At 36.2% G+C, this 27,705-nt stretch overlaps 1 protein-coding gene across 1 annotated transcript in view; it reads left to right on the top strand.

Moving 5' to 3' along the window:
• Positions 1-20,175, top strand: part of AHR (aryl hydrocarbon receptor) — a 59,446-nt gene extending 39,271 nt beyond the window's left edge. Inside the window, 9 exon segments of the mRNA XM_032692834.1 lie at positions 1,044-1,133; positions 2,794-2,917; positions 7,165-7,295; positions 8,111-8,313; positions 10,071-10,180; positions 11,675-11,816; positions 12,610-13,891; positions 17,120-17,200; positions 17,202-20,175. Coding sequence (XP_032548725.1) covers positions 1,044-1,133; positions 2,794-2,917; positions 7,165-7,295; positions 8,111-8,313; positions 10,071-10,180; positions 11,675-11,816; positions 12,610-13,891; positions 17,120-17,200; positions 17,202-17,300 — 2,262 coding nt within the window. The 3' untranslated portion in view covers positions 17,301-20,175.
• The last annotated feature ends 7,530 nt before the right edge of the window (positions 20,176-27,705 follow it).

Genomic DNA, 27,705 nt, shown 5'->3' with positions numbered 1-27,705 from the left:
CTCTATGAGAGTAGATTAAGATATGTCTACACATTAAATAGGGGTGGTTCACAGCATTTAAAGGCCAGTCATTTAATCAGATATTTAACCTCTATATTATTAAGTTTTTACAGTAAGATATAGCATATCCTTCACTTACTTAACGTTTTCTGTGTTACAATTATTTTGCATAATAAAGTTTTTAAAAAATGTTTTGGATATGCTGGCCAAATTTCCCTTTGAATGCAGTTGAGGAAATTAAGTGGCACAATGTACTTAATCCAGCCCCTTGAGACAGCCTTTTGTTAAATCTTGACTGAAATCCATAGAAGTAAATCGGCACCTTTCAGATGAGCTGCCAAGTCACAAATTTACTGTTTGCTATCACAACAATTGCCATGAACCGTATTGATTGGGAGTTCAGATAAATGCCCTTTGCGTGACTTTGAGTGTGGAGCCGCCTAGTCTGCTGCTTCATGGAGGGGGAAATCTCTTCAAAAACATTGTTTACTTGCAACAGTCCACTTGTGCAGAGGTTTTCTATTTTAAGTAAGCTATAAAATGTTTTCTTGGACTATATGGATGATCTTGATAGCTTGATTTCCTGTTCACAGAGGCCTGCCTGCACTATGAATAGAGTGGATTTTGGGACTGGTTTTGTGGCATGGCTCTTGTATGTGCTGGTGGGCAGCTGGGGGTAACAAAGGCTTGAGCCACGCAAGCATAGTGAACTGTGGTTGATATCAGAAAAACTTACAGTTGTTCATACTGTTGTCCCTCATCCACAGTCAGAAGTATTTAAAAGTCATCAACAGGGTTTGGCTTCTCCCCTGAATTTTCCAAAAGAACAGTTTTATTTTTTTTTTCCATTAGAGCTAGTTTTCTTCATTGTAACAGGTAGAGAGATGCAATGAAGAATCCTTCTGTTTATGCTGTTAGATAATGATATGGTTTTGCATGCCTCACATTTTATTGGGAAAGTAGAGTATAGGCAGACTTACAGCCGCAATAATTGTCTGGAATTTTGTCTGTGAAGGTGACAGATTGGTGTGTTTCCTCCCCAGGCATTAAATGGGTTTGTCTTAGTTGTTACAGCAGATGCTCTGGTTTTTTACGTCTCTTCTACCATCCAAGACTACTTGGGCTTCCAACAAGTAAGTTTATTTTTTCCTCTTTTTTTGCAGAGGTTTTGCTTACTTTCAGAGGACATTGTTTGTATTTAGGGTCTGATAGTTTGTGTAATAAAAATCTCAGTTAGGTACTTTGGGTTGGATCACTTTGAAACCATATTACTTTTCTATCGGCTTACATAGCCAGGATGTCAGGCCAAGCACAACAGGAATATAATTTCCAAAGTTGAGTTAGGCAAGATAGGAAGTTTTCACACTTAATTAGTCTTCACTGTAACAACTGTTTGAAATTTATACTGTGGTGTTACCCAGTTTATGATGCTGAGTGAGACATAATTCAATGGGAAGGTAATTATTTTAATAGAAACCTTTCATGCAAAATTATTACCATATGGCTTGAGATTTTAAGTATCAAGTGAGTAATTTTAGTATTTTTAGAATTTTAGTGTTCTCTTGGTCATGTTTATTTATTTAATTATTTCTTTCAAAACAAGCTTTTTTTTTTCTTTACTATTTATGGTGCAGATCGCATATGGCTGACTTTAGTGGGCTTTCAAGCCAGGTACCAAACTAATAAAGACCAAAGCATAGTAGGCAAATGTTGCCTTCATTACAGAACTCCTGGGATTACTTTATGTGGAGATGATAGAAGCTTAGTTATAGTTATCAGTGTATATCTGTGGATGCTGAATGTTGATAGATTCAGTTGCTGTCTAAAAATAGGGAGAAATTCTGGTTGGTCTGCAATTTTAGATAACTGTTGAACTGAGGAATGTTTGTGTAAAAGAAAGTATTTCAAACAAAACATCATTATTCCTGGGGATACATATTCTTTCAGTGTTGGGGAATGAAAAAAGAGAAAAGCTTGGGAAACAAATTGGGCATAAAATTTATATAGTAATACTAGTAAATCAAGTGCATGATATAGAAGTGAAGTCTTAAATTTACAAAAACTAGCATTTCTGGCAATTTGTTCTGGAAAATACTGATTGTTTTATTAAATTCATCAAAGCCAAATTTGAGTTAAACTTCTGCTTTTGCCAGTTCACCTCAATTACTTTAGCTCTATGTTTCATTTTAAATATTTTCTGTTTATATAATGGTCGGGTCTTTGAAACATGCTGAAAACAGGGAACTTAACTCCTCTCAGTCGATTGAGTCTTATCTTGAATATTTTGGGTGCTTTTTTCCTCCTTAATTTCCTTCAATGACTGATCCTCAGTGTTGTACCTTTGCCATTTAGATTACATTCCTAACAACACAATTGGTGGTGATATAAGAGCTTAATAATTACATGTTTTACACATCCTTAAGGAGTGACAAAGCTTTCAGGCAAACAAATGCACTGTTCATAATCTGCTTGGTTTCTTTTGTATTGCTGTAGCACGTATAATGGGTCAAGTCAAGTACTAGCTGGCAAGTACTTTATTTACCAGTATGTAAAGTTAAATTACTTAAACAGAACCTAAGCATAAAAGTTCCAACCTTTCTTAGATAAAAGCAGGTAAAGAGATAGTTGACATAGTGTTATTTTTTTTTCCTAAGAAAATATATTTTAATATTGTTTCCCATGTTTGCAGTCATGGGTGTACATGAATTCTCTGTGCTGCTAAAAACTGTTTTGTGAGGCTTTGCCACGTGCATGTGATTGTATGTATCTTGTTCTTTTTTCATTTGTACATAGTCGGATATTATACACCAGAGTGTGTTTGAATTGATTCACACAGAAGACAGACCTGAGTTTCAGCGACAGCTACATTGGGCATTAAATCCTGCCCAGTCAGCAGATTCTGGACCAAGTACACAAGGTGAGAATGCAGCCAATTTCTGTGTTTGTCTGTCTGATTAGCTGGGGTTTTTTAATTTGTGTATGTAAAAAAGTTTAGATAACTTTATGTGAAGAAAGGAAGGAATAACTTCTTTTAAACTTACTAGAATTTTATTTAGGCAACAGTAAGAATTACTATATTTTGCACTTTAAATAAGCACTGCTATTCATAGCACAGCATCATAAAAATATTAATTATACTTTAAATTGGAAAATTTTAATTTGGAGCATAAATGACAATGTCTTACATGTCTGATCAGTCTAAGAATGTGTTAGTGATGGTGTTAATATAGGGAACAGTGCATTCCTTGCCACATAGACCAGCACTTCTCTTGGCCATAAAAGGGGTAGAGGAATAAAAGATGAAATAGATGAGCCATTAAGATCAAATAGTATGCTTATTAGAGCATTGGGTTGTCACGTTATTGGCTGATGCTTAAGTGTCCTGCTGTATTGAGAAAAAACTAATGGGAAAGGCATTGCCTATATATCAGAACAAAGATGTGTAGGTACAGATAGTTACATGTAATACAGGAAGCATGTGCCTGCCTTATAATTACAATAACTGCTCTATTTTAATTTTCCATTTTACACAACTGCTAATGAAATATGTAGGTAAAATTCTCTGTTACTGTGACTTGATTATAGGTATTTTTTTAATCTGTAAGAAGTCCATAGTGTTTTTTAATAAATCTACCATTCATAAAGTAACTTGATTTTAAACTCTTAGCAGTTTCATATTTAATATTTTAGAGTATGGAAATGTCATGATTTGATAGAGAAATTAATAACAACAAATCTGATGTTTGAAACACAGCTCAGTATATTTCATTTTTTCATTTAGTGGTCAACATTGTTATATCATCTATGGATCAATCTAAACAGTCCTGCTGCATATGCTGCACAAGTAGTTAATAGTACAGTTTAGTATAGCAAACAGCTGCTGGCACTCAGAAACCAGATTTTTATGTGGTGACTTACTGTTTGCTTTAGAGTGAAATGGTGTTCTATAGCGCTTAAGCAAGTGCATATGAATTTATGAAAGGTTATGTTTAAAAAGTACAACACCAGGTTGAATTGACATCAGATTTGACTGAATCACTGAAAGTGCTGAGCAGGATTGCAATTGTTTGTTTCATATCTTGTGTTTCTGATTTACTAAAAGCTGCTAGTTATGCCCCATTTCTGAAAGTGTTCAAGGCCAGGTTGGATGGGGCTTTGAGCAACCTGGTCTAGTGGAACATGTACCTGCCCATGGCAGGGGGCTTTGATTAGGTGATCTCTAAAGTCCTTTCCAACCCAAACCATTCTGTGATTCTATAATGACTTTTGAGCCTTGGGTAGCATAAAAGGTTTGGATGTTGAGGATTTTTAAACTGAATTCAGATTTACAACAAAGGATAATGCTATGATCATGAGAGTGCTCTCCATTTTTGCCAAGTTAATTGATTTCCTTTTTAATACATTCATCTAGCATTATGTAGATATTTATAGATATACTATAATTGTTCTCAGGCTTCAGCACAGATTCCAGTCTGAGTCTGGGAACTAATACTGCTTCAGTTAGCCTGGACTGGTTATTTCTCACTCAGTACTCTCGTATGCCCCTAAACCACTGGTTTCCTCAGCTGTTACTGTACTTCCCAGACAATCCTCCCAGTTCTGTCTTATTTCCAGAGAAGTTTGCAAAATCCTAATTTTTCAGTCTGCTTTGGGGCCTTAAGTCTGGATTATCTTTTAAAGTTCACATGCTACACAACCATGTATGGTCTTGAGCTTAAAGACAAAGACTTAATGCACTGCATGTTATGGGCATCGCTCCATGGTATTGATGAGATCCAGTGTGAGCTTCATGAGAGATATGGGTTCTAACCCCTGCAGTGTTAACTGGTAGTTTTGCTCCAGGGATTGCAGATGCTCTGTAAGATTCTTTGCCCTCTTACAGTGAGTCACTTCACCACAAGGTCCTGGCAGTAAAGCATCTCTGCCTCCTACCTGCCTGGGAAAGCGCAGTATTATTCCTTTCTCAAATGTAGGAGGCTTGGGCTTGAAGCCCATTCCCTCATGTTTCAAGTTCAATTCCTCTCGTCTCAAGAGCTACTTCTTCCACCAAAGCTTTGCTCACTCTTGGGAACTGCCCATTTTACTATGAAAGTTGACAAACACTTCAGAGAACCCAGCTGAACCTGCTGAACCTATAGATTTCATCTCTGTATTTACCAGAAGAATAACACTGAGTTTCTCCTGTGGCAGAAATGCTGAAGAGCATACCAGCATACCAGGGCCAATGATGCCAGCAGAAGGACTTGCACTTCTTGTTGAGTGCTGGAGCTGCACTCAGTCAGAGTTGATATTTTTGAATTATAAGTTAGGATCTGAAAGCTGTTTCTTTGCTCTTTCTTCATAATCATTGCTTCTTCAGGGAGCATCCAACCTGTCTCAGAAGTGTTGAAAATTCTCACCAGCATTTAGGGAATTAATAAAAAAAGAAAAAAATCTGCAACAGCAGAAAGTAAGGAATTAAGTTTGCTTTGTCTGTTGAGAAGCATTCATATGATGAGTGTGGGAATTTGTTATTTTATAGTATCAAAGTTAGCTGGTAGCTATCTTGGACTACAGGGATCTGAGTTTCTGGTCCTGTGGGATTAGCTCATAATGGTCGCTTTGGCCAATGCACAGTTTTGCAGATGGCTGTAATTTCAGATTATCCCTTTTCGTATACACTATAGCCTAGAGCCCTTTTTCTTTTTCTCAATATGTTGAAGTTTGTTCAGAAAAAATTGACCTTGCATAGCAGTTCTTTTAAGAAAAAAAGATATCTCCTGATTTATCTGAAAAACTGGATAACTCAACATTTTTTGTTGGATTTAGATGGCCTTAGGTTGCAAGGCCTCTTGGTGAGCCATCAGCAATCTCATTTGGCTCCAGTTCTGACCCTTGAATTAATAGGAGAATAAATTGAACTGGCTTTTGGTAAGGATTTGTTTTCCTTTGGGTTTGGTTTGCCATTGTGCAAACCACTGAACCTATCTGTAAGTTTTTCCAGCTGTCCAAGAGACAAAATTATGTTCCAGAAAACATAATGTGGTGCGTTATGAAGTGATATACTCTCTCCACCTCATCTCCGACTCTGGAAGGTCAATATGGGTTCTTAAAATCTGTACTGTTCTTTTGTCCATATATGACAATCAGTTCTCTCAGAGTACATGGACTATTTTTTTAAATAACAGAGTATTTAACACTCTACAGTAGCATTTTAAACAGTTTTTACTTAGTATTCTACATATATAAATTCCTAAGGAATGACCAGTTTGTGGGGTTTTATATGTATTGTAAACATGATCACTTTGCTAAATTTGCTGTGAGTAGACATGTTCTGGTATTTCTGTGTATGTAGTCTCATGCAGACCATATGTATTCTATTGGAAGTTTTTGATTTACCTTCTGTTTTTACTTTATATTCCAAATGTTTAAGTCTGTTTTTTAAATGCCACTTAGCAGCAAATGCTTTTCCTAAAGGGGTTAACTGTGTTGTTATCCTAGCTGACAGTCGTGATTTTTAGTATTTTTTAAAACAATCCACAAAACACAAGTATTCCAAGTACCTCTGGAGAGGTAACTAGGGTGTTTTGATCAGCAGAGCCCAGAAATATTTTCACTGCTTAGCGGTGGTTTTGCATCCATTAGAGAAAGTACCCACATTGATTTATTGTGGTGGTTTCCTAAAGATGCTTATTTTTATTTATTGCTACAGCTTTCACCTGGCTGTCTGAAAAGTAACCATTTGATCTCCTGCATTTTTGAATACCCGGTTCCTGTAGTTGCTACTACAGGGACCCTTTTTGCAGACTCTACTGTTATAGGATACATGGATGTGCTCTCTGCTGAGAACTCTGCTCTCTGCAACTGATTCAGAATCTAGGTTGTTGACAAACATAATGAATAAATTAAAAACACAAACACAAAAACCCCAAAGAAAAAATACTTTAAAATAAATTGTATGCAGTTTTCAAATACCATAGCCTGTAAAACATAATCCCATCAGAAGAACTGATAACTAACCAGTGTTGCAATCATTATAGGTTCTGAGGATGTTTCCAGTTTACATTGTTCTTGCTCTGGTCATGACCTGATGCTTTGTTTATGAGACGGAAGATTGTTTGTTATAGATAGACTTCACTAGGTGTTCTTCTAAAAATAATCCTTATAAATAATCCTTTCCTGCAGAAGATAATGGCTTTTCACAGCCAGCAACCTATTATAACCCAGACCAACTTCCTCCAGAGAATTCTTCCTTTATGGAAAGGAATTTCATCTGCAGGTTACGATGCCTCCTCGATAATTCATCTGGATTCCTGGTGAGTATAGAGTTATGTAAAATCTTCCACATATGCTTAAAAGTTGGGCATCTGCATTCTTCTAACAAGATATACAGAAACTTATTTGTTAAGTCTCCAAAGATATCTGAGCTGCTTGAACCAGAATGTTTCAGCTAGTGACACTGAATATGTCTCCTTCAACATGTTGTCATGACCAGCTGCAGGTTCCCTCATTTCTCATGGCTCAGTTTCCTCAGTGAAATGCAAATAAGCATCTGCTTTTGTAAAGTACTGTGGGATTTGCAGATAAAAAAGCATTACAAGATTATTTTCTGTTGGGTATCTTGAGATGCACTAAGTTATAGTAACTAACAGGACCATAGTTTCCCTTATTATGGAAAGTCTTTTTAATGTAGTCAATTGTGTAGATTTTGGAACAAATATGTTATCATTCTCTTAGTGACTTTCTACAAATAGAATTGGTTGTCATTGCAAAATGAAATATATACATCTGCAAGATAAATGTTGTTATAATTATATGGATGTATAATGCCATGTTTTTTAGAATATTAGAAGCCCCAGTTGACACTTGCTGTTGCATGTTTGGAGATTTTTTCCCAGAACAACCTTTCATTAATTCCTTTTTGTGTTGATTAGTAGATCTTGAAGTGTCACACTCAGGAGTGTAACAACAGTATTCTATACTTGCTAGGTAACTTTCATGTGTGCCATGCTACAAAGTTTGAATCTGATGAACTTAGAAAAAATAAAAATGTATGTTTTATTTCATAACAGAAATATCTTACTCCTAAATATTTTCAACATATAACAATTACTTTTTTCTTCGTCCTAAGGCTATGAACTTTCAAGGACGGTTAAAGTTTCTCCATGGACAAAACAAGAAAGGGAAGGATGGTGCTACTTTGTCTCCTCAGCTTGCTCTGTTTGCAGTAGCTACTCCCCTTCAGCCACCATCCATCCTTGAGATACGAACCAAAAACTTCATCTTCAGAACTAAACACAAACTGGATTTCACACCTACTGGCTGTGATGCAAAGTAGGTGTAAATTATTCTGCATAATAGTCTAATAATTTTCTGATGAGATAGGTTTCATGTTTCACATTTCATGTATTTCATTTGAAATATAAAGCAGGCTACTCCTTCAGTACGTATGCTGATTCAGTGATGATCACTCAGAAACTGTTATGGTTTTTCTCTTCAGCCTTCTTAGTAAGTAAACAGAAATGGGATTGTCATAGACTACTTCCTTGAAATGGCATACTGCTTTCTGACTTTCAGTTGTTTAAAAAACAGAACAGCACCACTGACTCTCTCAAAAAAAAAAAACCCAAAAAAAACCAAACACACCAAGACAAAACAAAAAGCAAAGAAGGCACAAACCCAACCCAAAATAAAAAGCCCAAAAGGCAGAATACTACTGAGTTAAGAAAAGTTTCATATTTAAATCTGTTTTGAAATTTGGTTTTAGAACAGATAGAAAAAGCATTTCAATTTATTCTACATGCATATTTTCTCATTCAGTTCAAATAGATGTAAAATACAATGGAAATGTCATTTTCTTCAAAATAAACAAATTAAGTCCTTTTTTATATTACTACTTTTACCCATTTCCAAACCATTCTTTTCCCTATGTGAGATTTGGAAACACTAGTGCATTACTAGATCAAAATAATGTAACTATGCATCAACATGGCAAGAAGCCCATTAAGATGCTTCTTTATCAAAATAAAAGCCTCTGGCCTCCTTCCTTCCTTCGTTCTCCTTTCCCTCCTATTTTTGACTGGTAATGCTTTCAGATGAATTTTCAGTGGAACCTCATATGGATTTCTATGCCTAGTTGTAGAATAGAATCAAATTACTCAGTATTCTGTCTACTGTGAGACCAAAATGTTTTACTTGACTTCTGTAAACTGATACAAGTAAAAGTTAGCAAAATCTTAACACAGGCATCTCTTTCTTCTGATTTTTTTCATTCGCTTGAAACCTTCAATTTTTGTAACAGTTTTTACTCTTACATATATTGTTCCCCATCCCTACTTTTTCCTTTTTTTACCATCCTGTCTTTGGCTCTCCATTTCCTTGTTCCAAGTCCTGTTTAAGTCTCTTTTTTACTATTTTATCATGTATCTCATAGAGATCACATGAATGCTGTTAAGTTTTTCATCTCCCCGACCTCTAGTAAAGTACTCTAATTTTAGTTACCAGGGTCAAACATGGCTCTTGACAGTATTCCTCTGAGGTGTATCTTGTTTAAATGCAAATGCAAGGGTCCCAAATCAGTAAATAGCAAAGGGGGTATAGTTATGAGATACACTCTGTTTTGAACTTTAAGATACTAAAAATACTGAATTAGGCAAGAAGATTTAGATAGGTAAAGTTAAACCCCTACTTAATTCTACATGCAAGCACCTACAGGTAAATGCTATGAAATAGGGCTAAGAAAACAGTGTCTTTCATTGTAATGAATGGGAGCTGCCTGCTAGAAGTGAATATGTTCAAAAGTATGGATTTGAGAGTCCAGATGGAGGCATCCACATTTTTTTTTATGATCTAACAGCTTTTGAAACCATTTCTAGTCATTGAAGGCAAACTGGTAGACTAGTTAAGATGTTATGATTTGTTAACTGTATTTTTTATTACAGCTGCCCTGCTTCCGCATACAATTGATATTGCAACAAAGTATAGTTAGCACTTGTGTCTGAAATGTTCTAGCCATAATTAACTTGCTTGGCATTTATTCTGTGACTTGGTTCATCAGCAGCGTTGCAATTTTTTTTTTTTTTAACTTCCAGAGGAAAGATTGTCCTGGGATACACTGAAGCAGAGCTGTGTATGAGAGGAACAGGATACCAGTTTATTCATGCAGCTGATATGCTTTATTGTGCTGAAAATCATATTAGAAGTAAGTTTTGTTCCCCAAGAAAGGCTGAAAAATCGAAGTATGGAGTATTTTTTCAGTATGAATGTAATATGAAGAACTGTTTAAAGAAAAAGTTAACAAAAAGAACACTGTTTATTTCATGCAATCTTTCCCTCCCTATAAAAACTTATAGTGGTTGAAGAAATATTTACTATTCCTATCTAGGCCCTTGTAGGATATATATTCCAGTCTCTGTCACATCTTGCTCTTCTCACTTCCTTCTCTGCTCAACCCAACTTCTGCTATTTCAACAACTTCCTTTGGGCAAGGAGACTATTTCAAAGATAGCTTTCCTGTTAGCAGGTTAAATGAAGCATTTTCTTTTGATACTGGTATAAGATTTTTACCAGAAATTAATCTGTGATTTAACATGCTAGTATCCTACCCATTTCTGGTTTTGATTCTTGACAGCTTGATTTGCTTTAACTAACATTTTATGGAGAGAAGTATGTTGTTTTAAGCTAAGGAAATAGGTATCAACTGTTTAATCTACAACTATTTAGTGGACTTAGGTTTTACTTTTTTGTTAGTTGCAACATATTTGTCTTTGGAATTTACAGAGTCATCTTCAGGACATTTTGGTGCTTCTTCTTTTCTACTGACTTCTCTTGAAAGTGGTTTTTTGTTTTGTCCCCTTATATAAAGTTAAATAGCTCCCTCAGTATGTTAGTTCTCAGCCTTTATTAAGCACATTTTCTGTTTCGAGTATAGCTCAGTCACTGTTGCCTGTCAGTGCTTTTGTTTCTTTCATAAAGAATAAGGAAGAAATGGTTCCAGAATAGATTGGGATGTAAATTCAGAATGAACAGTTTGAAATTTTGTCTTAAAACTGGTTTTGCTCCACTTAGGATGCTAAGATTAAAACAAGAGGTCTTGTATCAAAGATTATTTTTGGTTAGGATTCTTAAGCTTTCCTAATACTTTTTATTTAATTTTTCTATCTAGAAATACTTTTTTTTCAACAATGTACAATGAAAATGTAGTATGTTTATCAAGCATTGTTAGTGAGGTGGTAGTGTGAGTGAAAAATAGATTTTGAAGTACCTCTGCATTAACCAGTCAAAATGTGAAAGTACTGGATTCAGAACGAATGTGTTTTCTAACTGCTTAAGTAATAGTCACTTTTTGGAAACAGGAGAGTCTTAGGTTTTTGTCACTTACAAGTTCTAATATTTATTAATTTCTGTTATTGAAGAAATAAAGGATGAAGCTCAATACAGAATGCTACCAGTCTGTAGTGTATAGCCTACAATTGCTTGCACTTTTGACTTTTATTTTACCAGTAAATTAGACCTCTTAAAGTGATCAATCATCCTGTTTCACTGGAAATGCATTAGTGCCACACAGAATTGGGTAATTGAGGACATGAGATTTGTAAAATTGCTACACAGATGGGATTGCTTTCATGACTGTCATAGAGACTTTGGTGGTTTTGTTTGCTGGACAGTAAAAAGAATGCTTACTCTTTAACTCTAGTGATGAAGACAGGTGAGAGTGGAATGACTGTATTTAGGCTTCTAACCAAAGAAAATCGATGGGCCTGGGTACAGGCAAATGCTCGTCTTGTCTACAAAAATGGAAGACCAGATTACATCATTGCCACGCAAAGACCTCTTACGTAAGTCATTACTGCATGAAGTAGTATACTTCGAAAACTGAAACCTTTTGAAGCTGTTTATATTCAGAAAGGATTTCTTTGTTTTTAATAAACGCCCTTTAGATTTTGAATTCCAGAAAGAAAACCTTTAAATTTGCTAACAAACGCTTAAAAAAATTCTGGTATTTCAGTACTTATGTGGCATAGTCGTTTTTGAGTAAAACTTTAGACATTGATTTCGTGCAGAGAGTAAGGGCAGTGGTACAAGCACATTCCATCCACCCTATTTTTAATTCGGTATCCTCATTAGCAAAAATTGAGAAATCCAACTGCAGTTGGATTTCACCAACAAATAATATAAAGAAATTCAGTCCTTTATGGTGTCGAACTGACTTCTAATTAATATGGAATTCAGCATTTTCATACAGGTTAAATAATTTTGCTAAGGAGTCTGTAAAAATGGAGAAAAAGAGGTACTTCAAGTATTCATTTACTTGCTATACCAGGAAAAGCATAATACATGGAACAAAGCCCATTTATTTTTATTTCAACCCATAATGCACAGAAAATGGTGTATGCTATCTAGATTTAATTAGAAATCTAATATGTAAATGTGGTATTACAGTTATAAGCTCCTTATTTCATAATCTGCCTCTTGGTTTAACTCAGGCAAGTTGAGCTGGAATAGTCAGGAATTTGAAAAATGCCTACAAATAGAATAGTTCAGGTTTTTTATATTAATTCCAGAGGACAAAAAGATTATGGTAACTGTTTAGTAGTGCAGTATTATAGCACATATCTGATTTATTTTCAGAGATGAAGAAGGGGCAGAACATCTACGGAAGCGTAACATGAAGTTGCCCTTCATGTTTGCCACTGGTGAGGCTGTGTTATATGAGGTATCTTTCCCTATGTCAAGCCTTATGGATCCCTCTCAGACAAAGAGTAAAAGCACAGCGGGAAAAGGAGCCAAAGCAACGCTACACAATGATTCCGTTGATCCAAACTCCCTTCTAGGTGTCATGTTAAGGCAAGATGAGTCTGTTTATCTCTGCCCTCCAGCATCACATAAACTTTCCTTTGAGCGGAACTTCTTTGCGGACAGTAGGGATGAACTGGGCGGTGTTGTTAGCAGTGGTTGGACAGATAATCTCCTACCTGCTGGAAGTCACAACATTCTCAAACGGGAGCTGATGGAGTGTTCCCAGGACAGTACTGTTGAACTTCCTGAAGACAGTGCAGCACTCTTTCAGGATAACAAAACCAGTGATTTGTACAGCATCATGAAAAATCTGGGTATTGACTTTGAAGATCTAAAGTGTATTCAGCAGGATGAGGAGTTCTTTAAAACTGAATTATCTGATGTGGATGACATTGGGGACATCAACATAACTGATGAAATCCTGACTTATGTTCAGGATTCCTTAAATAAATCTGACTTTTTATATTCAGAGTGTAACCAGCAGCAGCCATTGGTCCAGAATGAAGGCTGCTTGGTACAGCAAGACTTAGATCCACATCAACTTCATCAGCACCAGAAACAGCTCGTGGAGCAGCAGCAACAACAGCAACAACAGCAGCAGCTCTGTCAAAAGATGAAACATATGCAAGTCAATGGGATGTTCACAAATTGGAACTCTGGCATCAGCATGCCTCTTGGCTGCTCTCAGCAGCAGCAGCCCCAGCAATACATGTTCCCTGGCATGCATGCCGCTACATCCGAGTTCTCTTACAAATCAGAAGTGAACACTTCTCCTTATGAGTGTAGGCAAGAGTTTATTCCTTACAAGCAACCCACAGCAATGATGCCACAGCTTTCTAATTTTGCTCAAATGGATTTCCCTGCATCAGCTTTTGACAGATCGACCTATTCCGCTTCTTCCAACTTTGAGGATTTTCTCAGTTGTTTACAGCAAGTCCCTGAAAATCTCGAGTGTGGGATAAACTCTGAGTCAGTTATGCTAACTCCTCAAACGTGCTATGCAGGCGCTGTTTCTATGTACCAGTGCACGCAGGAGGCACAGCCCAGCTGCGTGGATCAAATGCAATATGATCCTATGATGACAAATCAACAACAACAAACATTGGTGAACAAGGTATGGTAAACAGCCTTGCTGCATTACTTGCATTTTGAATTGAGTTTATATTGTTTTGGGTGGCTACCAGGGTGCAGAGTTTGTCATGAATGAATTGCTGAGTTTGAGACAGATGGATTAGCAGTGTGTGAATGTCTTTACTTTATTTGTTCATTATATTGAAGAGAGTTGCATTTGGTCAAGTTTACATGTATGTGTATCTGCAGCCTGATAGCTCTCGTTGGCCATATTAATCAAGAGTGAGTGAACTGGTCTGTTGTACCTACCAGTAATTTTCCTGGTAGGAGCAAAACAAAAGTAGATTGATCAAAAGCTTGGAATTTGTTTATACACCTTTTTTAGAGGAGTGGAGTGATGTCAGTAATATTGCTTGGCACATTGATTTTCATTAAATATGTTGTAAGTATGAAAAAAAAAATCTTGTTTTTAAAGTGTTAGTATTCTCTAGCTACTCAGGTTCCTCAATGATTTTAGGATTACTGAAAGTATTAGATTATAATATATGAATGGCATGAAATATGAACTATTGTACTCCTGCACACAATATTACTGCAAAAAAAAAAATATTTCTTTAAGTGAAAGTCAGCTAGTTCCTCAAGCTGCTGTCTAAATTATCTGTCAAAGACAAGAGAGTAGGAAAAAGTTATATTTGCAATAAGTTAGACCTTTTTCACAAAGGAGAATGCACAATAAAAGCTTTAGAAGAGAGCACCCTGGCAGTAGCACACACTACAGTTTTAAATACAGTACTTCATAGGTAAAATTAACTTTAAAATAAAAAAAAATTACAAATTCTTGATACTGAATAACCTTTGTTGAAGTACTTTCAATTGTACCATTTATTTCTGTTAATGCTGCTCAAGTACAGAGTGACAATTCTTTGTTTTTCCTTCCTCAATGAGTTAATGTTCTGAAGTACTGATCCTGCAAATGCTTATGCACATGCATAAGCATTTACAGAATTAAAGTATTAATTGGCATTTAACCTGTGCAAGGCAAAGGTGAGGAATGCAATTAGAACATATCCAGGTTTTTGATATGCTTAATACAAGTACAAAACATACCCTTTTAAAACTGCTTCGCTACTGGAAAAAAATATAATTGCAGAATTGCAGAAATTTCCCTAAAATATAGAATAGTTCAGCAAGATGAATAGCTTCTCCCTGAGTGCCCAAGGGCTGAAATAGCATGAAGTGACTTTGATGAACTGCTGTGTGCGAACTTGAGCACTGCTTGGCTGTATGTTGCCTGGCTGTATCAGTGTTATTAGTCTTTCGTAGTGCTTGATAATAGGATTGCAGAGCAGTTCCAGGGTCATCCAAGTTTGCCTGTATAACAACAAAGAATTGCTCTTTTCACAAATACTATACCGGTGTGATGCATCAGTTTTGAACAACCAGTGCATTCACAATTCCATTTCTCATTTCTTTATTTTTAATATTTGGTTTCAATTACATTCATTTTGCAGATTATTTTGTCATTACACTACCTTAATCATGACCCCTTTTTGTTATTTTCTTCCTTACATTTTCTTCACATCTACCTGTAAAAAGTTTAATGACTAAGACAGCACCTCTGAAAAAGATATTGTCTATTGCTTCATATTTACAAGAATGCTGTGCTGCAATAACAATATTGCATTTAGTTTGTTGTCGAAAAAATGAACAAAGGCCACTTAGTGAAAAATTATCTTTACTTAAGTTGTCCAGAGGCAAATTCAGCCCCTTTCGTTAGGGTATTCCTGTGCTTTGTGGGGCTGCGTAGCACTGCATAAGCAGAAGCCTCATGCGACTAAGCAGATAGGATACTGCTGTCTGAGCCTATGTTCACACAGCCAAACCAAAGTAGGACAGTCTTTGTGGCTGGATTTAGCACACTGACATCCCTGTCAGTGGTTAGAGCCTAGAGAGAGGACAGATGTTGCTGCACAAGCCATGATTGCTATCCTTTCCTCAGACTTCTAACTCCCATTGATTTCTACATGAAAAGACTAGAGGATTAGAAAGGCAGAAGGGTCTGTTGTGGTCATCTGCCTTAACCTTCTGCCTAACTTGTAATTGTGGTAGGATCATATCCAATGTAGTCTAAAATCATTTTCAGTGATGGAGGTGGACAGAAAGGCCTAGTTTGGCTGCTTGTTTGGGGTCAGTATTTCTTTATTAAGCAGTACTAGTGCTTCTTAAGTACTAGATTCTGTGTCAAGAATGTTCTTAAAAATTTAAATGACCATGGTCATCTTGTTGGTGAAGAATATTGAAGTAATCTGCTTCTGTCAAAAGTAATCCTAATGTATGCTGTCGTAGCTGTCTTTAAAAGTATGTCAACTTTGATTAAAAACTTAATTCACATGGCTATAGTCTTGTTGTTAAAAACTTAGCAGAACTGTGCACAGTTAGTCACATTTCAATGCTTATGTTGAAGGAAAAAAAGAACCAAAACCCAGCATATTTTGATAGATGAATGAATGAATGAATGTGTAAGACATGTTTTCGAGGACAAATCTTGAATGAATGAGTACTTAAGATATAAGCTACTCCTGAAGAGATGATGGAAATGTTTAAAATACTTTGTTGTATTTTCTTTGCATTTGTCTTTTCTTTTACTGAAGGGAGTATTTTGTAGATAAAGTGACTTTTCCATAGCATGACAGGAAGCATTACATCAGTTGATTAAAATAATCCTATGAACAATTATGTTAAAACTGATGAAAACCATTCATTGCTCTTACTTGGCATTGTCAATATGAAGACCCTTTGTCAAAAAAGCCCATCCTGCAATAGTTCAACCAGTGGATTGAACGCAGTGCACTTCAGCTTACCAATAGGACTGCATGTGCATTCCTGGAAGAGCTGTAAAATCTGGATGCCATTGCAGACATGGAAAGATGTAAATAGGTTGCTTTTAAAACGTAACAGCTGAATGTGGCAGGAGTGCTCAGTCAGACTGTACTTTCTATATTATGCTTTAGATAACAGAACTGTTTCTTTACTTAGCCAGAAGTAGGGCTTCCGCTGATTTCAGCATGGGTAAGTTTTCATGATGATTCAGTCAGTCCCTGCTTTAATGCAAATTAACTTCTCATTCATCATTAAAAAAAAAGGTTTTACAGCTAATCAATGTATTTTAAGATTATTTCATCCAGTATATGTCTTTAGGAGGATTTTTAAATACTTATAAATAAATTGCTTTCCCACACTAACCGTTTATATTCTCTTTTTTTCCTGCCAGTTCCCAAACAGTTTCAATGGAGGAAACGTAAATGAATCATATCCCTCTCAGTTAGATGTGATCAGTAATGCACAGACTGCCACACATCTTCAGCCTCGTCATCATCCGAAAGAACCCAGATCCTTCTCAGATTTGGCATCTAGTGGATTTATGTGATTCAGATCTAGAGCTCCATCTGTGATTTTGTCTGGGCATCAGGCTGCTCTGAGGAAAAGCTTGATAAGTCTCTCTTTGAGCATCAGACTTTAACAGCTAAATTACGTTTGGAGAATATGAGATTGGTTGCACTATATACTGGTGGATATGTAATCTAAGACCTGGGTTTTTAGTGTGACAGGTGGAATTAAACTTCTGACTAAAAGTATGCATGTGCTGTTTTCCATCAGATTGACTGTGTCATTGCAGTATGGATTACATACGTACTACAGAGTATGTCATGCTATACAACATAAGATAAGGCAAATGGTTTTGTTGTTTAGAAAATAATTGGGCACTTTACAAATAGCATCGATGGCACAAGGAAGATGATTTCACACGTGGATTATTTCCAGACTTTATTTTTTAAAATCTATTAAAAAGCTCTAAATTCATAAGAATCGAAAGCACTTCATTTTAATGCATACTAAGCTCTTTAATCACTTATTTTGTATTTAAATCCTTTTGTTTTAAGTCTCCATTTCTAGCACTTTAATAGAAGGCTTAATACAAGGATATGATATGCAACTTCAGGTTTTCTATGAAACAGACCCCTTGCATTCCTCCTTTTCATGTCAACCTTAAGTGCCTCACAATTTAGCTACCTTGTTTCTGATGGGAGCTTATTTTAGCAAAACTCACTATAAATGTCATCCGTAGTCTGTGAACTTTTAGCTAACATCTACAGTGCTACTGGCTGTATCTTTTTTCTTTCCCTCTAACGATAATTTGTTTAGAGAGTGACTTAACTCTTTATCTGTGGATTTGTTACACTATTATCAGGAGTTCTTGATGTTCTGAATTTAGTTCAGCTAAAGAGTTTGGGTTTATTCTATACTGCTTTTCTGCTTTCTTCAGGTAATACAGGGTATATTAAAAAAGCAGATTTTGCTGAGGGGGAGGAGCAGATCCTCAGGATTAGTTTTAGATTATTAATGCTGAAAAACATGTGCCTTATCTTGTGTTAAAACGCTCATAATGTTCTTTAGAAATAATACAAGGCTGCTCTATGCAAATATTTTCATTAAAATGGATTTTGAAAAGGATTAAATTTTCAATGTTACTAGTGGGGAAAGAGTCAGTTTTGGTTTAAACTTTATCTCTGGCAAATTGCACTGCAAGAGTTTATTCTTTTTTGTGTATGTTGATCCATTTGAAAAGCTTTGTCCAAAATATGAAATTGGGGAAAGAAAAAAGTCATTAGAGAAATTCTTCTTCTAATATGTTTTATTTTCAGGAAAGAAAAAAACCTAAACACATTCACTAAACATTCTGAGGTTTTGTTTTGCTTTTATCTGAGAGGACTGTTAAATTGCTGACACCAATGTTTGGTGCAAAATAATAATCTACATGAAAAATACAGAAGTGTGTATATGTTCAAAATATTTCATACGCTTGTGTGTTGTATAGTTCATATATAATAAAATGTCTTTGTAAAATATTTTAAACAGTTAATTTTAAAGTGTTACATCACCATATGTTAAGAACAATTGTATAACATTTGTTATATGTAATATAAAATGGCAATTTAGCCAGTTTGTTTTAAACAGGCAAAAGTAAATTGACTCTCTCCAGACAGTTGTTAATATTGTTTAATAAAGGACAATCACATAAAACTGGAATTCTTTCATAGCTGAAACATGCTCCTTTGAAGAAGAGCATATTTTCTTCCATTCTGTGTGATATGATATGCTAGGCCAAACTTCTAACTCAGTTACAAATGTTCAGATTAATAACTTCAGCAGTTCTTTTAAGTAAAATTACCATATATGAAAGGGACATTAAGGAAGCAATTACTATTCAGGAAAAGCCCGTAAAGACATTGTGGGTTGTATTACGAGGTTGGTTTTTTCTTTTAAAGTTTCAGAATTTGTTTTCAGCACAAATTACATCAGTAGCAGATTTACTTAGTATCATTTGAATTAATTTGTGATTCTGTAGGGTTTTTTATTGAAGGTCTTGTTTTAAGCCAATATCTGAAACGTCTTCCATATCTAGCTAGTGTATCATGTTGGCATTTGAACTTGAAAATTAGAATAATGCTGTAAAACTGGAAGGTTCAAAGGGATAATGTATGTTTTCCATCTTACAAAACCAGTATATATCCTCTTTATGAATTTAGTTAAACCAAATACATGTTGTCCTATCACTAAGTGCCAAGGATGCAGTACTAAAACTGTGCTGCTCTACTTAATGTAAACAAATTAGTTGTTTATATGCATATCAGCGTATTTTGTGCATTATCTTAAGCGTAAAACATTGACTGTATTAGTGCACTCTTGATCTGCACCAAACTGTACCTACAGTGCACAGGTGTTTCTGAATTGGATCTCTATTAGCCCTTCAGGTCTGTTATAAGTAAGATTATAACCCAGTGTTAGTCAGTATTACTGTCCATTTTTGTACAAGTTTTCTTACCTTGTTTTTCTTTCCAGTTCTTATCTCTCCTTTGCTATGCCTGCACATACCATGCAATACACCTCTTGCATTAACGTATGGTTCTGTAGCGCTCTTGCTCATCTCCACTAAAGTTTGTAAGACATAATACATGGTAATAAAATAATCACTTGAATGTAGCTGAAATGTATGTTCTTTTACTGCAAAAATGTTTGATTTCAGCAGTATACAACAAAAGTACATTATCATGCTGTTACTACTATCTTTTGAGAGCTTGTCATCTAATAGTTTACAAAACTTGTTATTTACGTCACTGTGGACTTTGCACTTCTCTGAATATTAGATGCAAATACAGTGTATATAATTTAGAGTGGTGAACAAATGTGTATTTGTCCATGAAATTAGTATTTTATACTTGCATGAAAATGAGTTTATAAATAAAGTTTGTAAATAGTAAGCCACAATTAGTAGTTGGAAGGCTCTTATATTCATTGCTTAGTCACAGTAAATTCACAGTTGAACAGTTTTGAGGTAGGAATGATTTCTGCATAGATGCTGCTAGAAAGAAGCATGTTCTCTTTTATGATATGTAGCTGGCGATTAGTCACCTATTCACTGTTTACTGCTGGTTCATAAATAGTGACTCTAAGTTAAGAAAACAATTCTTTTTGTTTCTTTCTATTTACTAATATTGCTGTTTTCTGTGTGCTACATTGTCTTTGCATGATAACCTTTTAAAATCAAGTGTAACGCTGAAGCAAATGTTTTGCTGTAACCCCCCATGCAGTTTACCAAATTTAATGAGAAGATGAATTTAATTGGTTTCAACTACACTATTGTCTTGTAATGCGTTGACACGTCTTATCCAGAATCCGTACTAGGCTGTGAACTCTGTATGTCAGTCCTGTGGCTTACTGTTCTTGCATAGTACAAAAAGACATACCAAGATACTGGAATAATTCAACAAGACTTCAAATCTATTAAGTAACATCTGGAAATAATCAAGCAATAATATAAGCAACACTGGTCATCCTTTTTTTGTAGTCTGTTGCATTTGTTAAAAGTTTCAAGACACACATCAGCCTATTCCCAGAAGCATAGGACCTCACCGTCCTGTTTTGTTTGAAGGAGAGAGATGCTTTCTTCTGGAGAAATCCATTTTCTTTATGATTAATGAAGTTCGGTTCTATTTCTAATTCAACATGAAAGTTAACGACCATGGTGGTCCCTAACCTGCAGTAGGCCACTGCATCAAAAGCTCAGTGATGTTGGTAGAGTCAGGCAGTTTGTTGGTAGAAGTCATCAATTTACTCAAGGCTCTGTCAGAGGGAAGCTTTCCCAAATAGTTCTTTTGAGCTATTTGAAAAGATTTTGAAGCTTTGGAAAACTTTTGAAGATTTTCCTAATGAGCAACTATTTTTTCCACTCACACACTTAATCTGAGAGCTGCTTTATTTTCAGATTTTGTTCATCTGAGAACTAGCTTAGTAAGTTAGGTTAAAGGTTTTGTCTGGAGTAAGAGCCTGATTCCACTTTTAATATTTTTATTCTTTCATTGATGAATTTGACAAATTATCTTCCTACCTTTTTCCCTCTCTGCCTAAGCATCTTTCTCTATAGCTGACACTTGTAGTCTTAAATAAGTAATAATAGACCAAAACATTTTTAGGCATCTAGAATAAATGTTGACATCTAAAACTAATACTGAAATTCCACCCACTGTACACTTTACAAAATCTGAACATGTAATGAGTTCTAGCATGGGGCACTGTTTGGTTTCCCCTATATCATTTTCATTCTTTCCAGGGACCAATACTCACTTTAATTACTTACCAGGGAATCTGAGCCAGCTCTATAGAGAAACACCCATTCTTCCACTTTAGCAAACTCTTGAAGTTCATCTTCCTGACAGGTAAAGAAGAGCCATAATAGTAAGCCATCAACATCTAAGTGAATAATTTTTAAAGACTCAACTGCATATGTGAAATTGAAAATGTGATCAGTCGATGGGATAATGGAGTTTCTTCTCCATAACCTGACCTTTCTATCCAATGTCCAGCTGACAAGGTTATTAGCATCAAATAAAGCTATATACACTTTAGTTTCCAAAGCAGACAGTCTTTGAGAAAGAGTTCCTCGACCCTAAATATTTTTATGATTTATGCCAAAGCCAACAGGCTCTTATCTTCTCTTGAATCCAGCCCGGATGTAAATAAAATTATGAACAACATTCAGGAATTAATAACTTCAGCAGATATTTTAACACTGTTTTGAAGGTTATGTATGATCATAATTGTCTGGATGTGCCCAGGGCAGTCTATGACCCAGCAGTTAGGACACTTGTTCAGCTTTTCATCAGCATCTTTTTTATTCTCTAGAGGGTAAATGTAATCCGTTTTGGATGGAGGTTTAAATGTAAAAGCCCACAAACGAAACAAAACAGCATGACTTTCATACTTGGTTTTACATCTGCAGTAGATGAAGAATTTCTGCAGCTGAAATATGCTATAAATGGCCTTATCAGAGAGTTTATTCCTTTTGATTTTAGCTGTCCATGCTGCTATATAGGTTTTTAAAGCGCTTATTTTCCAAGTTCTCGTCAACATTATAATCACAGGTGTCTCTGAGACCTTTTTCTACAAAGCTGCAAGTTGCACTTCCGAGTTACAAATAGAACTGTGGAGTAAGAGCAGAATGACTTTCTACTTGTAGAACTTCAAATACAATGCCAAGAGCTGGTAGGAGTTCACAGTAGTGCCAATCATGAAAAATAAAACAGTCCTTTGCTTGCAGAAGTCCCTAAAGTTACTGGACAAAAAGGTATAGCATTTGTGAGTCCATGGTGTGTGGCAGTAGCATTGCTGCATAACATGCACATGCATGCACACAAAGCAGCCTGTGATCATGAAGACACGTGATAAGTGCCAAAGAATGTTCTAATTATACTGGCATCTAATCAAACCTTGAAAGGGGCTGTGATGCCTCATTCAGTATAAAGAAGGATCTGCGTTCAACTTCAGAGACTTATCAGTACGTAAACTTTTATGTACTTAGCTTTATGGCTCAAATCTATTTTCAGTCTCTCAATAGTTCTTAACAAAATAAATAAAAGGAAATTCTCAGGCAAAAAAAAAAAGCTAACTTTGTATTTAAATTTTAATATTACAAAGCAAATTAAAAATCACAGGATCTTCAGACCAAGAATATTATTGTTAAGCAGAAAAAATGTGGAAATGATCAGTTTAAAGAATGTAGATAAACCTCATCGACATGTTTCTGAGCTCTTGCCTCTCCCCTCAAATACAGCTGTATGAAGTCACATTCATCAAGTTTGTTTCATTCCCTCCTTGTTTTGCGGACATCTAAAACCAGCATTTAAAATCTTTCTTGCTACACATGAAAAAGATACAGATTTTCTGACTCAGCTGTGACTTCAAAACTTCTGAAAGTTCAAAGTGCTTTGAAGTCAGCATGCCCATTGCTCTCTAATGCTAGAATCTGGACAAAAGTGAAACATGTGGCAAAAGATCCAGAGTTGAGTGGATGTACCACTGGAACATTTTTCATTACTTTTATTTATTTTTGGAACTAGGATATTTGTATATTAATGGAAACACTTGCCTACCCACTCTCAGGGGTCCTATAAACCTTACACAGAACCTGCTCCAATAGATAAGAGTACAAGAAGATCAATTTAAGCTTAAGGTTTAGATATTACCAATGTCGTTTGTAGCCTCTGCTGCTTCTGAATGAAGACAACTGTGTAGCTTCTGCAGAAGGGCCATAGTATAAAAGTCTCTTCAAATCACTTTGGCAGATAGCTCCCAGATGGTAAAGGCAGATGAGTTTAGCCTATGGGAGTCTGTAGAGCAGGAACAGTTGCTTCATGGCTGGAGCAGTTGCCCATTTTGTCGGGGAACAAGGTAGCTAGACTCCTGCCGCTACACTGCACAGTAGCTGAAGTCACTAATAGGATATGCAAAGGACAAATATGGCTCGGAATTGCTGCCAAGGCTCTTAACTCCTGTACAGACAGTGCAGGGAGATCTAGAGTGCTAAGTAATGCTCACTCCACAGGGCCCAGAGCCAACTGTAAGCTCCTAGACCAGACTTGTCTGACTGGTGACTCCCTTTTATGCAATAGCCTTGTGGTTCTAGTACAAGCTTTCTGCCAGGGCTTGACTGGCATCAGGAAGGACTGCATTCAAATGTGGAGCATCACAACAAACACACCAGTTAAGCTTCCACCCAGGAACTTAGAATAACAGATCTGAACTGATGTTCAAAATGAGCCACTTGCAAACACAGATCACCTAATGTTGTTATTTAAGGGTGGGGGGAAGAAAGAAAATTCCAAGAAGTTAGGTAAACAGGATGATTTACAACACCTAATGCCTAAAGCAAATACCAAACTATTTTAGAATCAGTTTTCCTCTAATGTGACAACTGCTGGGTCAGTTCTTGTCTACTTTGAAATATCATTAAAGTAGCAGCCCTCAATTGATAAAATCTATTGGGTAACAGGACCTAATCTGAACAGTTGCTAAGTTGCTTATCTGCTTTGTGTAGCTTTGCCACACTTCTTTGCTACTGTTCTTTACAACTTCTCACTGGCCTCTGTGCCACGGTAAAGAGAGCAGATAGCAAAGCAAGGAACAGAGTGAGTGGTTCCTGCTATAGCAGCTCAGAGCACTGGGAGTAACACAGATACCTAACATACATGTTTATATGTGTTAGCTTAAACAGCTTTTACTACTTTGCAGCATAAAGGGAATTTTTGAATAATACTTCTTTATTAAGCTTTAGAGGAGAGATTGATTTGGTTGGTTTTTTTTTTAGACCTTGACCATCTGTCTAACAGCAGAGTTGGCAAGTAGAATACCTGTCTTGGGACTGCCCCTTGTCATCACTGTTCCTCCTCTGCCCCCTCCATGCTGGGAACAGGGACCTTGCCCCTGTGCCAAACTCAAAGCAATAGTTCAGCTCTCGCTTTGCCAATTGCTTCTGAGCAATGTCTTCTCTCAAGTAATCTTTCTCAACTTTTTGGCCTGTCAGTCTTCATGCAGCCCTGAGTCAATTCTTCTGCCAAGGAGGAACCAAGCCAATGCCAGCAGGGAGAGGTAGGTAGCAATTCTCTGGCTAAGATAAACGTACCCAGCCAGGTATTACAGCCCACTCGTATTCACTCGTCATTCCCCATGTTAGAGGAATAGAACTTGTACATACTTCTCCCACCCCTTAAGTCTTTGAAACCTTTTATAACTTCCTAATTGTAACCCAAAATTTGAGAAACACTTCTTTAGAAATTGCATGCAACAAATGATGAAGGAATCTCCTTCCATCCCTCAAAAGCCAGTACTTGACCTCTCATTTACCAGACTGTATTTTTAGTGCTATAATTTCAGATACAATTATCTACACTCAGCTTCTTAAATCATGCATGAAATGCTTTTCCAGGGCCACATTAACAACTAGCTGCTCAGCTCGCTGGAATTAGAAACCAGATATGTTGTTTAATTTACAATATAAAATCAGACTGTGGTTTTGGTGTGGATTGCTATAATAAAGAGGAAAGGTCCCTTTGGTGTTCTTTAATTTATGACACACTGTAAAATGTCCAGGCACATTTTGCCTAGTAGCAGAAGGAGAAAATATAGTAACTCTTGGCTGGAGATTAAAAAAGTCTCACCCACCATGAATGTATTTTGAGATCCTGCCCCTTTTGGAGCAAATCAGCTACTTATCTGCTTCTGGGATCATACTCATTTGTAACCACAGTGCAGGCTCTGTGCCTTTTTTTTTGTTAGTCTGCCTAAACAAAATCATTCACATCAGATGAATGTCAGTACAGTGCCATTAAGATCACATTAAAGAGACCTTTAGGCTAAGATTTTTGGCCTTGCAGGATAAATTGCATCCTGTTCTGATTTTTCTGATTCATAATGTTTCAAAGCCTGTTTTTAGGCACACTAGAAACTAAAAATAGTCAAGAGCTTTGAATTATATCTCTACTGTGCTCTTTACCCTGCTCATATAAAGTCTTGTCATTGGTCTTCTAAGCATTTTCTGGGGAGCAACATAAACAAGCTATGACCTACGGTTTTCTACAGCTTGTGATCAGACTGTTTAATCACTGCTTATCAGTAAGGAATCCTCAAAGTGGCTATTTCACAGCAGAGCATTTAGGAGAAGTACATAACCTGACTAACTTTATTCAACTGATTTATTCAAATCAGTAAACAGAAACATTACTAGTGAGTCACAGAATGATGCAAAGACCTCTTACATCATCTCTCACTGACAGAACAGGATTCCTTGTTGTTGTATAAAAGCTTCATCTGTCTGACTAGGACAACTGTGGTACCTCCTATTCACTCAAGATCCCAGCAGGCCTGTATTAGCTCTCCCTTGGGAGAAAGATTTCCCTTCATTCATCCTGTCTTTTTCTGCTCTTCATTGCTTCCCTCTAGTCTCTTTATGTAGTTATCTCAAGATGCTGCCTTCCAGAAAGCCACACAACAAAATATTTCTTGACTATTACCCTTAGTCAATTTGAACAATGCGTATTCAGGGACTGGTATTTCCATACACCATGCTATAAAATAATTGGTATGAAGAGACAAGTAAAAAGAAGCAAACTGATCCAGCAGAAGTGACAGGTGACAAGCTACTATTTTTTTCTTGTCAGGATAATTCTTCAATAAAAATCCCCAAACCTTCCCCTTGTAACATTTTTATTATTGTGTTTCCAAAAGACTTTTGTTTCAGCAAGCTGGGTTTTTTTTTTGGGGGGGAAAGAGTGGTAGGTTTTTGTTTGTTTGTTTTTCTGAAAGTGAATACAGTCTACTATGTCAGTGCTGGACAAAGAGACATTAGTTGAATTGGCTGTTCATCGTATTAGAAACATACACACGTGAGAAAATCTCTTGCCTCCTTTATATGAAGAAATTCCTTATGCATGCCAAATTTTTATTGGTTTGGTTTTGCTGAATATTATGTTGCAAACTCATGTCAAGTGCATATCCAGTGTCTCTTTCTCCATCACTAAGAATTCCCTTTTTTTCTTCCTACTTTGAAAGAGGTGACAGTCTGCAATTCCAAAACAATCAAGATAAAAAGGTGAGGGAGATCTGTTCTGACAGAAGAGGATGCAGCAGGGAGCTGTTAGATAACATCATGAAAGAAAGATAAAACACAATATTAAAGAAGCTTGGGGAGTAATAGGACATCTAGTAACGGTCTCTTGGGTGTTAGTTAGAGATGCCATTGTGTAGGACACTTGGACCTAGACTGAGCTAGCTTGTACTCTGGGAACAATTTATATGACTTAATGGGTTTCTCCCATCTTTAATTCATGATTCTGCTTAGTCCATGACTGGGGCCTTTCATTCTATGGAAAAAACATGTGTGCACAGCCCAAGAGTGGGTGCTTGCTTGTGTGCTTTTAAAAGGTTCATAGATTCCTGCCGAATTGCCTTTGCTTTTTGGTTTCATGTATTTTTGAAAATCATACAAAACCTTTGGAAATTACTCATACAAACACTTCAAAATTCATCCAGAATAATTGGAAAGAGAAGGTGTTTACTCCCTAGTTGACAGCCTTTGTGTGTCATGTCTCAGCCTGCAGAAGATTTTCTCAGCTATCATCAAAATGCTCTATAGCAGCTGAACATACATCTTCCTTTGCTTATGATATTATTTTACCTCATGGAACTTGACAAACTGCAGGATAAGTTATCTGAGATTCTTCACAAAAATTGCATGTAAATCCTATATTTGCCAGTTCTCAGTATTTCAGACAATGTTTTGCGGAACCCTTTTGGCCTATAGGAAAAACAAGCAAACAAAAAGATAAGTATAGATTTACCCACTGACATTCTGTGTTCCACTCTATCCCTGCCAGTGTCTGTGCTGTTGACTGTTCTTCCTCACCTGGAGGCCCAGTCACAGTGGATTTGGTTCAGTCTGCAAAGTAAGAAAATTACCTTGTTTAA

Source organism: Chiroxiphia lanceolata, chromosome 1 (assembly GCF_009829145.1).
Source record: "Chiroxiphia lanceolata isolate bChiLan1 chromosome 1, bChiLan1.pri, whole genome shotgun sequence".
In the NCBI taxonomy this organism is placed as follows: domain Eukaryota; kingdom Metazoa; phylum Chordata; class Aves; order Passeriformes; family Pipridae; genus Chiroxiphia; species Chiroxiphia lanceolata.
The sequence above is the reverse complement of the archived record's forward strand: the minus strand, read 5'-3'. Positions and strand labels throughout refer to the sequence as shown.